General features: G+C 30.0%; 2 protein-coding genes across 2 annotated transcripts; both read right to left on the minus strand.

Annotated features, from left to right (window-relative positions):
• Window positions 1-1580: 1580 nt before the first annotated feature.
• LOC114191982 (cysteine--tRNA ligase 2, cytoplasmic-like) lies at window positions 1581-8953 on the minus strand. Its single transcript, XM_028081471.2, has 10 exons — window positions 8810-8953; window positions 7819-8138; window positions 7338-7401; window positions 5150-5311; window positions 4009-4179; window positions 3644-3925; window positions 3382-3507; window positions 2559-2780; window positions 2334-2450; window positions 1581-2217 (listed from the first exon to the last, which is right to left on the minus strand). Exons 2-10 carry the CDS (start codon window positions 7992-7994, stop codon window positions 1915-1917), a joined length of 1623 nt encoding a protein of 540 aa, XP_027937272.1. The 5' UTR covers window positions 7995-8138; window positions 8810-8953; the 3' UTR covers window positions 1581-1914.
• A 4043-nt stretch (window positions 8954-12996) lies between these two features.
• Window positions 12997-14140, minus strand: LOC114192541 (cotton fiber protein). Its single transcript, XM_028082291.2, has one exon. It carries the CDS (start codon window positions 14000-14002, stop codon window positions 13529-13531), a length of 474 nt encoding a protein of 157 aa, XP_027938092.1. The 5' UTR covers window positions 14003-14140; the 3' UTR covers window positions 12997-13528.
• Window positions 14141-16772: the final 2632 nt, after the last annotated feature.

Raw genomic sequence — 16772 nt, forward strand, 5'->3', positions numbered from 1 at the left:
TAAACCATAGTTTTTTTATTCTAATTGACTAGTACCTAAAAATTAAATTATTCCAATGAAATAAGAAGTCTTAATTTTCTTTATAAAAGTAAAAACATAAGATTGCCAAATCCTAAGTTCAATTCATCGGATCCTGCGCCATTAAAAGTGGTTTCACATCAGCATTTTCTTTAATTATTTGATTGATTTGTGTGATTTAAACACGCTTACAAATTTAAAAATAGTATGTTTGAAACAATCCATGTTTTGTCGAGGCGATATTTCATAACTAAATATTATAATTTTTATCGTTATCAATTTCTTTCTTCTCGGCATCACTGATAAGTAAATATCATAATATTTATTAATTTGTATTGTATTTCTTTTTCTTGAAAGATCAATATTTGTTACACAAAATTCAGTTTAATGCGAAAGAATTTATTTAATGGTGCTGACAAGCGATGATGAACAAATAACTTTCCAAGAATTTCTTTTCCTTATATTTATTTCTTGGACGACAAAAGTTAACCTTATAGACATATTGTATTTAATTTTACAAATAATTATTTATATAATCAAATTTACTGAATCCTAATTTTATCTTTCGAAATCCTAAATCCAATGGATTTCAATTCTCGTACGTGTCAACAATGCTTAAAGTTACAAAAGAAGAAAAACTGACAATAAAATAGGCAAATTGTAACTCATTAATCTCTCAGAAAGAAAATAGTGTAATTTAATCCTTATATTAATATTCTGTAAAGTATTGAACAGTGAACTAACGCATAAATTACCAAAAAATAACTCAAAATGGATACAATTTTAAAATTACACCTAATTTTATCTTTTCAAAATATAAATAAATATATACAGGCTCTGCGCATTACCCTTGTAACTCTGACTTTTATCTAACAAAAAATTAGTAAAATAAAAACTAATAAAACATTTAAAAAATGCATAAAATCTGAAACAGCTTTTCATCCATTTTTGTGACTTATTTAATCAATTTGCTTAAACGGGTTTGCTTTACCCGTCAAAACATTTAAAAGATCCAAGCACCCAATATCTCAAAATTTCTTCAATAAACCCCACAAATCTCATTTTAGCAATAAAGATGTCCTGGTCAATTAAAAATAAATAAAAGAATAACCAGATATAAATCAGTTTTATATTTCAAGAAAACAGAAAACTAACACGTAAACCCACGTAAAAGTTAAGAAACCCTTGCTTATTAGGAAACTGCTTAAATGGTGGTTCTTCTTAAACAACTGTCCTTACGAAAGAGTTAAGCAATGATTTAAACCAATCCAACTTTACCCAATGAGAGGCATATTTCATAATTTCAAGAAACTTTAAATACCCTCTTCATACGATACAGGAGAGATAGTTATCAAGGTTGCATTGATTTGTTTATCTAGCTTTACTATTTACAATAAAACTTCAAAGAAAAAATCATAAATTCAGACTGCTCAAATTATTTGTCTGGCACAAAATCAAATTAGTAACCACGCTAACAAGAGAAATAAAATAGCAAACCAATAAAGCAAACTAATAGAATAATTTAAGAAATCATGCTAATGTTTCATCAACAGCAAACAAGATAAAAGATAATCAGACTCCGGATTCTTGAAAAAATATTCCGCATTCTGTAGTACAAATGAAGAGCTAAAAACCGAATCTGAGACTCGAAAACAAAATCTCCGTATGGAGCACTGTTCATGCAATTGTCAAATCAGTTAAACTAATCCACGGACAGGACCGAAAAAGACCCAACCTGAGAAATGTATAAAAAATATTTTTGTCCTAGACTACTACTAGGTATGGTCATAAATAACCTTCAACTGATATACAATATTCAAGCCTTGTGTAGTATTTTATAAATTATAACATTTCTGTATTAATCAGAATAGCTATGGAGGGACTTTGACCCTACCTTTAGGTTGTACCTGGTATTTCTTCCCCTTTTTTATTCACTGAAGGTATGGACTGTTTTTCTTCAACAACAGGTGCCCTCTGGTCTCCAACAACTGGTTCACTCGGGATGCATGGTCTCCAAATTATTTCGTTGCCCACATCCATAAGTGCAATGCCCTTTGCAGTCAAATCAGTCCTAATCTTATCACTTTTGAGAAAATCCTTATTAACCCTAGCTTGAATTCTTTCTTCTATCAAATGTAGCAATTCACCTTCTGCCAGACCTGCTCTCTTCAATGCCTTCTCTTTCAACTGCTGCAGAATCTGATGAACAAATAACAACAACGATTCTTTTAACATTTGCAATGGTTTTCCGAAAGAATGTATCTTTAGATTACATAAAACGGGGCAATTAAGCTCGTGTAAATAAAATGAAACACCTCAGCATAGGATTTAGAGGACAATAATCCAAGTACGTCCAAAACTTTTGCAACTTCCTTCTCAACTTCCAGTAAGGATTGAATCAATTGCAACTGTGCTCTTTTCTGCATTTTCTTCTGTAAGATAGAGAAAACATATTCAAAAATTACTGATGCAATTCCCATACAAAAATAAATGCAGCAGCACCGCTCATGCAATGCAAGAAATTGGTTCCATTTCCGTACCTTCAACATCTTCAATGAACTGTTCACAAATTTCAACGCCTCTTGGATAGCACCAGTTAGTATCACTGGCGTCTGCAAGTCATCTGACATTTTTGTTTGAAACTCAACACTCAACTTCTTAATACATTCCTTGGCAGCCTCGTTAATTTGAGGCAACTTTTCATTCTTCTCGGATCCTTCTTGAAGAAATGGTGATAAAGCATCTTTACAATCTTGAAGAGTCTAACAAACAAAAAGGAAGCTGTTTCAACCAATTTCCCAAGCGTAATGGCATTAAGTCTAAAAAAAATAGCAGCGTCGCAGTTATCTGTAGCTTTAATAATTTATGTCGATGCAACTAAATCATAGTGAAAATTGTGGTAGAGTTAAGAGAAATTATTTTTGCAGCAAGAATACCACCCAACCTTTATAAATCAAACTGTCTGATACAAGTCATAACAAGAACATCGAGGAGACATAATTTACCTAATAATGAGACTCACAAGAATCAACCTTGAAACATTTGGACATTTAATAATATACACTAGGGATTTTCATCGCATTAGTACCTTCATCCTCAAAAAATCAAAGTGGCGGGAAAGAAGCACATGAAATTCTATCTCTAAGATACAAGTTGCGTAATTTACATAGCAGTATTTAGGTAGGATAATTTCTTATACATTCACAATAAAGGCGAAACTTCACAGGCTTAACCCAAATGAAAACAAATCAATAAAAGATTACATAAGGGAAAAACTATCAACCTTGAGAGATGAACTTGCGCACATCAACATCTAAGCAACAACACTCAATTTCTGATACAGATTATTTGGAGGATGCTTACCTGAAATATATAGTAAATAGCATCTGATGAATTCTCCAGCTGTGAGATAGAGTAATTTAGTGGAGATCTGTAATGGGCACTGATCAAAAAGTGTCTCAACGCAAGTGGATGATAACGCTCAGTGATCTGCAAGAAAAAATATCATGAAAAATATGCACCATACATCTTGTAAGAACTTGTATCATGAGAAACCTTCTACAAACATTTAAAAAGAAATAAAACCATCATTAACAAGGAGAATGGAAGTTGGCTAAGAACTGACCTGGCGAATGGTGAAAAAGTTGCCTAAGGATTTTGACATCTTTTCATTATTATTAGTGACATGGCCATTATGCATCCAATAACTGATATGGCTCTCATTGTCAGCAGCCCAGCTCTGTGCAATCTCGTTTTCATGATGAGGAAATATTAAATCAATTCCACCACCGTGAATATCAAATTTATGAGTTAAATAACAAGAACTCATTGCACTGCATTCGATGTGCCACCCAGGTCTTCCAGGACCCCAAGGGCTGTCCCAACTAGGCTCACCCGGTTTAGCAGCCTGCAATTATTATTATTAAGAAATATAAGAGATCAAATGTTAACAATAAAACATTTTAAAATAACTAGAAAGGGTTCTCACACCTTCCATAAAGCAAAATCAGCAGGGTGACGCTTTCTTGAGTCCACAGCCACTCGTTCCCCAGCTCTATTGTGTTCTAGCTTTTGTCCAGAAAGCATACCATAATTTGGACATTTATCAACAGCATAGAAAACATCGCCCTCAACTTCATATGCATATCCATTGTTGATAATCTGCAAAGTACATTAATGAATAAGAACTAACCATCTTCTGAATTCTAAATTAATTCCTTAGAATTCAGAAATAAAGACAATTAGTACAACCAAATCCAATGAAATTGTAATTTTTCATTATTGAACTCTTACGCCATATATTTAAATGAAAATGACATGCAACCTCAACTAGATATGTTTCATGTTTTACTTAATTAATAAAACTGCTACTTTGTCACAGGTTTTAATTTCCTATGCAGATATATGAAAACAAGAAATAAAGAAAAAATATAAGGTGAAACTTTGGAAGGGAGATAAAAACAGAGAGTTTTAAAAATAAAAATATCAAAGCAAAGAAGCTGTAAGTTTGTTATCATTCGAAGTCTCGTTAACATTTCAGTTGGAGATTGAATGCAGCTTCCAAGCTTCATATCTCTCAATATTAAAATATATAAAACAACTAGCCTTTTAACCCTTGTTTCGCTTACATAGTTCCTGCATGGTTTTAATCTATTTATTAACAAGATAACAAGTTAAATTATCATAATAGGATACACTACATTACATTGCTTGAAGAAAGAAAAAGGAAAATATTTTATATTTAATATTATATGTAAACATATAGACGGTTCAATAGTTTGGGGAAGCAGAGTGGTCAAAGCATGAGGACAGAAAATCTAAATTCATTCCCACTAGTCACTAGAACAATAAGAGTAAATATCCAAGATTCCTATAAATAGTACACAACATAGCACAATAGTGTATACAGGAAGTTTATTAACCCGTAAGGTTTAATTTAACCTGTTCAAAGAAACATATGAACTCCAAGTGCACTTGAAAAAAGGGAAGTATTGATTAATATAAAACAGCATGCAAAACCGTCAACTGGAATTTAATTAAAAAAGTGGAGCAAAGAACTTTTTTTTGCAAGGAGATTCCCTTCATAATTTAAACAAAAGCAGAGACAGCAATACGTTTAGCAAAATTAAACCTGGGTTATCATGTCCTTTATCTCTCCAAGGTGTTGAGAAACACGAGGTTCCTTAGATGGTGTCTCACACTGAAGATCAGCCATATCAATATTATATTCATCGCAAAACCGGTTACTCAACATGAATGGATCCTCCCCGGTCTCATTCGCTCGCTTAATTATCTGCAGCAATTCTGATATTAGCAGTCTGTAATAAACATTAAAGATTCAGATACGAAACCTATGTAAAGTCATATGCTTTCAACAACAAATGAAACTTCTAACCAAGGATTGGGAAGACCCAACCTAAAGCTCCAGCAAGTATTTATACATATAAAACAGCAGAGAAATGAAAATAATCTTAAAATTATAAAATTTAATTAAAAATTAAATTAAGTATGAATAAGATCAAATGCCAACTCAACAAGTCAAAACCCCATGAGGTAGAGAACCACTACAAAAACTATGTTGGTATGGAATAGTCTACATAGAGACTGAGTAGAGATTAGAACAGGAACAGATGGATTTGGGACACCGACAAAGGAAATTTGAGCTCCACACGGAAGACAGGAAAATGGGCAGGGGGAGTAGGTTGATTGATAGGGGAGGATTGAGGTCAAAATACGGGGAGGGTGGTGTGCTGCTTCACCAGAGACAACCAACAGAAATCACACCCGTTTCAGGTTCACGACTCCTACAATATCCTATGAGTTTGTCTGACAACCTAACTCCAGTCTCACCAGATTAAAAAGCTAGGCAGGGACAAAAGTTAAAGGTGAGAGCTTGCAGGATCATGCAATCCCGTAAGTAAAAATTGTTGCAATTTTGACAGTAATGCCTCAAACAATGATTGTTATCACTTAGCATGCAGGTAAACCAGCATTGCTAAAAATAGGCTCATCATTCAAATTCAAAAGGATGACAACTTATAGAAAAGAAGTAAGAAGAACAAAAGTCAACAACTATAAAGAAATAAAAATGGTCAAACGATTGAAAAAAGAAAGAAAGACACCACCAAATTTAAAGATTGACACTTGAGCTATTCTCAAAAAGAATGGTGCCTCCAGAAACCTAGACTCCAGAAGAACATAGAAATGTGTACTGTCTGAATGGCTTATTCTTAAAGTTATGTCCACATAAAAGTTACAGTTAAAAGCACAGATTAAACCTAACTCAATGCAATTCTCTGTCCAGTTGAAAACATTTTGGAAGATAATACTAAACAAAATATAAGACTTGATAGCAATTGAAAACCTACAAAATTAAATCCTCTACCATAAATTTGGATCACTTTGACAAATGAATCCTAAAGTCACAGAACAGAACATGGTAACTAACAGGGGTGACTGGATGTGTGGATCAAAGAATTTATATTTTGACTCGAAAAAAAAATATTATTTAAAATCATTATTCACTCCATGTCCCCATTTCCCAATAAACCCTTTCATCTCTAAAATGATTTCATATATTTATTGTTCTCACAGTGGGTTATGGCATATGTAACAGAAATTGAGATTCTTGCAAACTCCTAAGAAAACTACTCTTAATCCAATAGCAGAACGGCACATGGACAGAATAACCTTACAAGCCATTTGATTAAATTTAAAATTTTATTTAATAATAATAATAATAATTAAAGAACATTCAGTCACATTTTTACCTAAAACAGACCATAAAAGAAAATAATCATGGAAAAATTACAACATTTGTTAGAGAAGGAACTACCATATATTGACCCAGATCCACTTAATGTATAATACACACTACCTCCACCTGATCTACTTATAACATAACCCACTCTTACCTCCATACCAAACTGACCATAAAAGGAAAGATCATGGAAAAATTACAACATTTATTAGAGAGAGAACTGCCACATATTGACTAAGACTTCAGAGAAGGAACACAAACCTTATTTCAATCGTTATCACATTGACAGTGTACATTCATATAGTTTCATATTGCACTTGTGTATCATTCATAGATACAGTGGGGCATAAATGTAGGAGTGATAAACAACCAGAATTATGCAAAGGAAAGAAGGATGAAAATTACTCAAAAAAAAGAAAACGGAATGACAAATCGCAAAGATCACAGCTGAATGGTGAAAAGGTCTAAAAACCAGGGAGTTGCACCTCTGGTTGCAACAAGATACAATCTTATAATGCGACAATAAAACACTGGTGAGAAACATTGTATTCATCCTCACCTTGTCATCAACATCAGTGAAATTCCGCACATATGTTACTTCATAGCCCAAGTGCCTAAGGTACCTACAAGTTTTCATGTCAAACAGAGTACAAATCATGTGTCAACTCTCAATCTTCACATCTAAGAAAAGTGAAATTAAGACAAAAAGAGTGAACAGAACAAATGTTTCAAAAGAAGTATTCCAATTTAACCTTTCAAATGCCCTGAGATAGTCTAATATCTAAACCTACTTATATCTGGCTAACAATAACAGTCAGACAAACCAATTCAACTACACATTTACATGGTTATAAACAAAAGCAAAAAAGCCGAATACGAACTGAACCAAAATGCAGCAAAGACAGCATCTGAAACAACTTTACAATCCTATGCTAGATTCTCAATTTCATGGTACAGAAAGAACTAGAATGAATTGAGGCATGGCAACGAAGTGAAAAGAGGGGTGGTGGGAATTGGAGAAGGGATGGTGAAAAAAGTACCTGTAGAGGATATCGAAGGAAACCGCGGCACGAGCGTGGCCGAGATGGCTGAAGTCGTAGGCAGTTACTCCGCAAACGTACATGGAAACCTTACCAGGGGTCTTGGTTTTAAAGATCTCTTTCTGCTGTGTCATGGAATTATAAATCCTGAAACCACCAAGCTCCTCTTCAGCCATTGCTACCAGCACACCAACACGCAGATTCTCTCTCACACACACACCACTCTTCACTATCCCCGGTTCAGCCCTAACTCTGTTTCCTGTTCTTTAAGCCCGGTTCCTTATAGGACTGAGCTGCAGTGGAGTTGGGTCGGGTTCAACCTGCCAGCATAATCCATATGTAAGATTTTAAAATCCAATCCTAACATTTGTCGGGTTATTCGGATTTAATTTATACAAGAGTTAATCAAGCATTCACCTCAAAGTGCAATTTTTATTTCAATAATTGATCACAAACACCAAACACTGGAAATTTTATTCACAAACACTATGTGATTGTAATAAAAGATAAAAGATCTAACAGAACAAACAGTTCCAAAACACAAATTTCAAAATAATAGATATTCAAATTTCAAAAGTTTAACAAGTAAAAAAATTATTTGAACCCTTAGTATAATCATTTATAAAAGCAGCAGCAAATCAAATATCCAAAAAATCACAATTTAGCTTCAAACCCTATCTCTCTTTGCTTTTCCCCCAATTCAGAGCATACCAGAGATGCTAACAGCGTTGCCACCATAAACGTGGTGGATCCCTGTCTCCCCTATGACACCCATAACCTATAAAATGTCACATTTTTAACACCCACACCATCCACACCCGTGACTTCAAATCAACATAGAAAAAGAGATCTTTTTTGTTTTTTTTTTTTTCTTCCAAGGACCAACAAGATTAAGATGGGAGAGTAGGGGACAAAGGAGTCGGCGACCCAGTAGAGGGCGACAGTGCCCCTGTTAAGGGTTGGGAGGATATCAAAGAAAGGAAAGACTCACCGATTAAGACAAAGGCTGAGCAGTGAACTAGTTTGCCCAGGCAAAGCAACCTTCAATCAACCATGAAATTCACAGCAGCCAACCACCAGCGGGTTTGTGAAATGAAGAGAAGAAAGTGCTTACTGTCAAATGTGAGTGAAAAAGGGTAGAACCACTGGTACTAGATAAATTATTATTATTATTATTATTAAATATAATATACTGAAATTAAAATACTCTTTTAATACACTAATTTTTATAAAAAATTTAATTAAATCTTTAATTTTTATTTAATTCAATTTTGTTTTTAATTTTATAAAATAATCAATTTAATTTTTTTAGATTTATGTTAATTTTTTGTTAAAATTAATATCAAATTATTTATTTAAAAAATTTAAATATTTAAATTACTTTTATTTTATAAATAGAATGATTTAATTTATAAATTATAAATAAATCTTAACGTCAATTTAAAAAAATAATTGAATATTTTTTAAAATTAGTAAACTAAATTAAATTAAATAAAAATAAAACATTTAATTGAGTTTTTTTATAAAATCACACATTTTAATCTATATAATATATAATTATTGATTTCTTATCTATTTTCTTTCAAGTTTAAGTTTCTTTTTCAGTTACGGAGTTGACGGCATTGTTCTTTGATATATTATTATTATTATTATTAAATATAATATATTAAGATTAAATATTTGTAAGGAAATGTTACTGTTATATAATATATAATATTTACTTTTTTGTTGTTTATTTTCTTGTAAGTTTAGGTTTCCTTTCAGTTACGTAACTGACAGCATTGTTCCTTAACATATCTCTCTCATCTATTAATGGAGGTTATTTATTTATCATCTTAACTGATATAATAAGTGATTTCTTTCCTTTCTTTTCACTTAGTGTTTCCTTCCTTGGAATTACCTAATTGACTTTCTATACTTTTGCATGTCTTTTATTTCGCTCAAGTTGATTATCTAACTCTTGATGAAATAAAACTTGTAATCTTTGACTCTGTCTGGTATTTTAATTAAATAATTGAATTGCATTTCTTTTTCTCATAAGGTTATTTTCTTATAAGGCTAAATGATCCTATAAAACTACGGATATTTTAGATACATGCAGCCACACTGATTATAATTATTATTTACTTGTTGTGTTATATTATAAATGCTATTGTTTAAATTTTTAACTTTTTGCTCTTCAAAATATATTATATTGTACAATAAAAAGCAATTATCAGTTAAATAACTGATATATTTTTATTTTGTTTAACTATGAAAAACATATTGGGCTCAAACAAGACAATAGAATGAACACACCCAATTTAAGATGAGGCCCAACAAATGTAAAAAGAAAAAAATAAAAAACAAACCCTAATTATGATCCGATCCATGCTCTCCTGCTTACCGGCCGCAACTGGTGCTTAACCAGAACTGATTACGAATTTTATATTAGGTTTTCAATGTTAATTTTTTGTAACATCCGCAAAATTTATTCCTAGAACCAAATAGGCTAAATTTTTAAATAATATTGGAAAGTTTTCCTAAAGAAAATAGTAACATTTGAAACTAGTCATTTGGAATATATATTGACTTAAAAAAAAGAAAAAAACATTGCTATTTTTTTTCCTTTGACAAACAAGCTTGGAATTGAAAATCTATAATTGAGAACACGATATTTAAATATCGGGCTTCGATGTTGTTGTATAGAGGTGATGTTTCATTTTAACCAACACTTCAACTATTGACATTATAATAGATTAATACATTTATTCTCAATAGTCAAAATAATGTGTACAAAATAATATTTTGATGATTAGTATGAAACGTGTCAAAGTAAAATAAGATATTATTTCTAATTCAATGTTTCTTAATTCTTCACTTTCAAAACAAAAAAAATCTAATAATAATAATAATAATATAATGAGTTTATCGAAACAGAATTGATTTTATGGGCCGAGTTGATAGCAATGTTTGAAGTGATTACTGTATAAAATGAACAGAAAACTTCTTCGTTGAAAACTAGAATATTCTATTTACCAAAAAAAGGACCACTCTTTGGAACATGCATGGTGTTTTTGCATCCATCATAAAAATTTATGTTATTAAATAAACTAAGAAATAAAACTTATTATTCTTCCTTCAATACATGTACTTTGCAATAATTACTCCTTCACCTCAATGTTCCTGTGTTTCTTCCTTCAATAATGACTTTCCTGACACCATTTCGTTAACGGCAATTACGACCCCAATGTGACCATGTTTAAACCGGGAAACACTTTTTCTGAAACATAAAAGGGTTATTAATTTTGGTACGGTGGGTTTATGCCCATTTGAATTTTAACTAGATCATATGATTTTTATTTGTTGGTATAAGATATTTTTTAATTTTTGTTTTTAATGAAAAATATTTACTCAAATTTAACTGATTTTGCGATGTGATATAGAAATTTCTAACAATTTTTAACAGTTAAAAATTGTTTAAATTTTAATAAAATAATTTGTAAAATGATTTCTTAAAAAATGAAACTATCAGAAATTAATTCTAACTAAATATTAAAAAATATTTTGACATTTAAATCTCATCGCCACTTAATTATGACAGGTGAAATAATATATTAATATTATCATAAAAAAAATAAAAACATGGTTTATCTTATTAGTACTGTTTAATATAAAAGTAATAACTATATATAATAAAAAAACATATTAATAAATAATTTAAAAATATATAATTAATTGTATATATTTAATTATATTTTATTTTAATAATTACTCAAAAATAATATATCATAGATAAAAATTATAAACAATTTCATTAAAAATGAAAATTGTCAAAATTATGCTGTATGAAAAACAAAATTATGTTAAATAAATTAATATCTTGCCATTTAAATTATGCTCATCAAGTATAATCTACCTACATAGTTAACCACTCCCTTAATCAAATAACTAAAATTCAAACGAAAATAGATATATTATTAGAAGACTAATCAATTGTTTTTTTTTTCTATTGTATTAAAATAAAAATAAAAAAATATATATGAAGAATATGTATTTTATTTTATAATATATGGATCTATTATAGTAGTTTATGTTCATTCATTTTAATCAGTTTTTAAATCAAATAATTTACTCACTAAAAAAAGTTAATAATTAGTGGATTTTTTATTTAAATAGGTAGTTTTTATCCTTTGTAAATTAATATACGAACTTTTTAAAATCTCTGTAGTTAAATTCGTCACAAGTTATTGACTAAAATTTTTGACGATTCTTAGTATTTAAGTTATATTGTGAAAATTCTATTTTAACATCTTTTATTATTTGATTACTATTTTGTGAAGGTTTGAAACCTTATTTATTTCAAACTATTTTATCACAAATAAAACCTCTATTTTTGTTATTTCTAATTTTATTCATGTTATCATCCCTAACAATATTACTTATGCCATAACTACATTATCCATATTCATACACTTATTTGAGCGTAGAAATATATTTACAGATATCATCTTTAGGCATATCCCACTTATTCACATATGACCCTAAGATCGAGACCAAAACTCGCTAAGACCAAGAAATATCCATCAACTGAAAATTTACATATACAGTGATTAGTAAGCCCAGAATACATGATTTTATAAAGTTCATGTGAGTCTTTTGAAAACAATTTATATTTTTGAAATCTTAGGAGGATTATGAGGCTCTTGAATTTAATTTCGACAATTTCTATACTTGAACTCAGAGAAACTTATAAAGTTGTATATGAAAGAGCCTTTAACTGGTTAAACTAACAACATTTGACGATGAGTGAAGATAAAGGTTTTCTTCCTTTTGCCCCTCCAAAGAAACTAGGCAATTCCTCATACTTTAATTTATTATAATAATAATGGGATTGTAACAATGATATCTCCCTTTCTTAGTAAAGTGGTCCAGAAAAGTGGAATATGGTTATGAATTTCACAATCCAGTTTCTTTTTCCTTTCCAGAGTTAAGGTATATCATTTTAATGTGATTTTTTAAACAATTTTAAACACGAATTCTGGATCATTTCAGAGAAAAAATCATGACCAGTTGAACCAATTCTCAGTTTTCTTTCTTTTTTCACAAGGGAAAAAGGGTTTGGTGATATCACTTTTCCTAATAGGAAATCAACTCCACATAAATATAACATGGTTACAAAACTATTTGAAAACAAAATTGTGAACTGGTCAGTTTTCTTCCATTTATTTTATATTATTCAGAATCAGAAGGGAATACACAACAAACGTGACAGAGATGTTTAAACAGACAATCCCGAACCCTAAAAAACCACTAATGTTGTTAATCATTTATCATATATGCTCATCCTCTCTGTCCTTTGGAGGAAATTTTAGAGAATAGATCTTAAATCTTGCTGCATAATAATGTATGATATATAATATATCACAAGATCTCAGACGAAATAATGGTCTGTGATACAATCTTCATCTAAACCAGAAAAAATTAGTAAAATCTTCATTACACCAAGCATCACAACTCATTTATAATGAAAAAAATAAAAAATGCCTATCATTAAGCCAAGAGATATTTAACAATGTAAAGCATTTATTGTAAACCATCAAGCAAGAAAGCAATCCATTACTCTCCTGGTTGAAAATTAAATTAAGGAAAACCAAGGCGAAATGCAAAGATTGAATAAAACAATTGAGAAAGGAAATGAATTGAAAAAATATAAAATGAATCTGAAGAGCTAGAGCGATTCCTGCCTCTGCATTCTCATCTGGTGGTAGAAATTCTGGATGAACTTCTCAGCCTTCTGATCAACGGATTCACCTTCGTCATCCCCTGAACCACACTCGAACAAATCCTGGGCTAGGCTTGTTTCATCTCCAATTTCGAATGGTTCCAGTGCCAGCTGGCGCTCCCCACTTCGTTCTACGTTGAAGTTCCCCAGGCACCAAAACAGATACAAGAAAGAACACAGACCTGGTTGGACACTGTTCTTGAATTGGTTTCGACGGTACCGAGGAATGAGGGGAGTGGTCGAGGCGGAGAACTGGTAGTCTCCATAGTCAGAGTGTTTGAGGAGCTTCAACTCCTGACACTTCTTGAACCTCTTGAGGAGCTTTGGGAATATGGGTTTTCTTAATCTGTGGAGGAGAAGAGAGAGTCTGAGGAGACGAAGGGAGAGTTTGTGGAAAAAGGGTGATGCTTTTCTGGGCATTTTTTGGAAGAAGATGGAAGGAGAAAGAGAAATTGGTGGGGTATAATGCAGTAGCAGTAAGAACAGTGAGACATGGTGAAGAGAGTGAAGAGGAAGAGTGATTTAAGGTTAGAAAAAGGTGGAGAGATCGAAGCCAAGCTGTAAAAGGTGTGGTCGGTTGTGTTTTGTAGTTAACATGTTGAGGGAACGTGCAGAACTAGCCGTTGAACCTCTCATGGGTAGGGTTTCCCTCCAAATTCACTTTTTTCCATTCACTTCAACTATCTATGTTTTTTTCCCTTTCAACATTGTTCACATCTTTCTTAATCTACACTTCTTTCCAATAACCAATATTAATACGTAATAACCAGTATTATTATAATGTGAGACAAGATAGTTTTTTTTATCTCTAAGGTGGTTAATAAAATTAAATTTGTCACCATTTTTTATACAATTAAATTTTATAATAAATAAATATTTTGAATTTAGAAAATTATGACATTTAAAATGGATTGGTTAATTGTTTAATACGGAGATTTTGGAAATAAAAAATAATAATATAATGTTTTTTTTCTGTAAACTTTATCACATCATAATATATTATATTACAGTCAAAATTGTTTAATTCAAAAATTAGACTTTCACCGAATTTGAATAAAAATATAATTAAAAGCATTCTGAAATAATATTCAGATTTACAGTAAAATAAATTGTTTTCTTATTATACAAGGTGTCTTTAAGAATATATTAGAAAATGGTTTTAAAAGGATTTTTATTTCTTTTTTCTTTTTTCTTTAGTTAAATATGTATGTAATTCATTCTTATTTAAAATTTTAATACATTTTAGTCTTGAATATTTAAAAATAAATATTTTAACCAAACAACATTAAAAAAAATTATGTGTTGAACTATATCTTAAATTGATATTCATTTAAGTTAGATAGTGTCAAGCATGGTGGAAATAGATCAAATAGCAATCTCAAATATTGTTTGACACATAAAAAAAAGTAATGTAGTTGTGTTAAAAAGATTATATTTATTTTTAAAGTTTATAAATCAAACTATATCAAAATTTGAAACAAAGATAGATTTCAATTTCGTATCAAAGTTTAAGGATTAAAAATGTATTTATTCTTTTAAATTTGAATTTTTATATAATTTTTTAAGTTACATCGGCAATCATTTATTTATTTTTCTTTTTGAATGTATAGGTCAGAATATGATTGACAATAAATAAAAATTTATTGAATACATTTTTAATTAGATTAAAACTTATATCTTTTCTTTAGCTTTGAAGCTTTCTCATTTTGTTTTAGTCTCCACGTAATTCTTTAAATTGTTTTATATATAACAAGACGATACAAAAAATATATTTTACATTCGGACACAGATATTTTGATATCATAATTTCTTTTATACCATTTGATATTATCCTTAACTATTTCCACTTTCTTTAACTTTTATAAATACAAGAGCTCACTTTTGTTAAAATTATTTTATCCTTATAAAAATTGTTAAGTAGTAGTCAAATGGTATTAAATAATCATCTTCCTTTATATTAACAAGCTTTGTTTTTGTGTTTATTTCAGAGTGATATAGAGTATTTATAAGGATTCTCAACACAAGGTAGAATCATATTTTTTTATATAACGCAAGGGTAGGTGAAATTAAAAGGAATTGAAAATTTTGATGTTTAGGTGATTGATTTTTATTCATCTTGTTGAAATTTGATTTTAATATTAAAATTGTAATTGAATATTATAATTAGATTAACTGTATTAGTTTATCTTATAATAGTGAATTACAGTTACGTTGGATTTGTAGTTAAGATTTTATTCCATATTTGAGTTGAATTATTACGGGTAATGACAGAGTCTTGCCAATTGGAAGTTTATTGGGTTTTTGAATTTTGAGTAAAAAGTTAGGTTTGAAATTTAATTTCTAATGCATTAGATAAGGATATAATCACCTACACTAAATTTGGAGTTGTTCTGAAATTGAATTGATATGATTTTTTTTTCTTTTAATTTTAGTTTATGATTATTCTAGAAACATTTTTACATGTATTATTTTCTTATATTATTCAAATGACGTCCATAAGTTATTTAAGCAATATATTTTATTTAAATTAAGTTATATTTTGATACTAATTCAAAAATAATGAAGGTTGATTAATCAAATGATAAGTAGTTATCAAAATGGAAATCACATCGTTTTTTATTGATAAATGATTATTTAGATGTTAAATTATACTTAAGACTGTAAGTACTTATTTAATTATATTTATAAATGACCTAGTCTTTATCTCATTTTTCTATTTAAAATTGGGTTTAAATAGTCATTTGGTTCTACTTTTGGTTAATTTTTTTTAATTTAGTCTTACCTTATGACTTTTTTTTTAATTTGGTCCCAACTTTCGAAAACATCATTCAATTAAGTCATTTTACTTAACACCGTTAAAATAGTTAACAAAACAGTATATACATGTTACTGTTCCACTGACGTGGTGCATTGTATAATGACGTGACCGTTTATTTATTGTGACATAATGACATGATGTTTGATTAAAAGTGAATTAGGTTTAGGAATTGGAGGAAATTCAGATTGGGTTTGGTGCTAAGAGAAACTTTTGGGAGAGTTTGCTGCTAATAGATAATAGAAATCACTCGTGCAACAAAGAGAAAAAATTCATCGAAAGAATAAGTCTTAGTGAAACTCAACAATTTAGATTTCATCTTTCTTTTATGATTTTTGTGAACCATCCCTAGTAAATGGAAATATGAAATATGGC

This window comes from Vigna unguiculata, chromosome 7, assembly GCF_037176805.1.
Source record: "Vigna unguiculata cultivar grain cowpea cultivar isolate G323 ecotype 2 chromosome 7, ASM3717680v1, whole genome shotgun sequence".
Lineage (NCBI taxonomy): Eukaryota > Viridiplantae > Streptophyta > Magnoliopsida > Fabales > Fabaceae > Vigna > Vigna unguiculata.

What these genes read in the sequence shown, in the direction of transcription:
- LOC114191982 (XM_028081471.2), bottom strand. Translation starts at nt 7,994, where the DNA reads ATGGCTGAAGAGGAGCTTGGTGGTTTCAGGATTTATAATTCCATGACA. An exon ending in TCCTTCGATATCCTCTACAG is followed by an intron (nt 7,402 to 7,818) that starts GTACTTTTTTCA and finishes GAAAACTTGTAG; the next exon opens with GTACCTTAGGCACTTGGGCT. An exon ending in TCACTGATGTTGATGACAAG is followed by an intron (nt 5,312 to 7,337) that starts GTGAGGATGAAT and finishes GAATTGCTGCAG; the next exon opens with ATAATTAAGCGAGCGAATGA.
- LOC114192541 (XM_028082291.2), bottom strand. Translation starts at nt 14,002, where the DNA reads ATGCCCAGAAAAGCATCACCCTTTTTCCACAAACTCTCCCTTCGTCTC.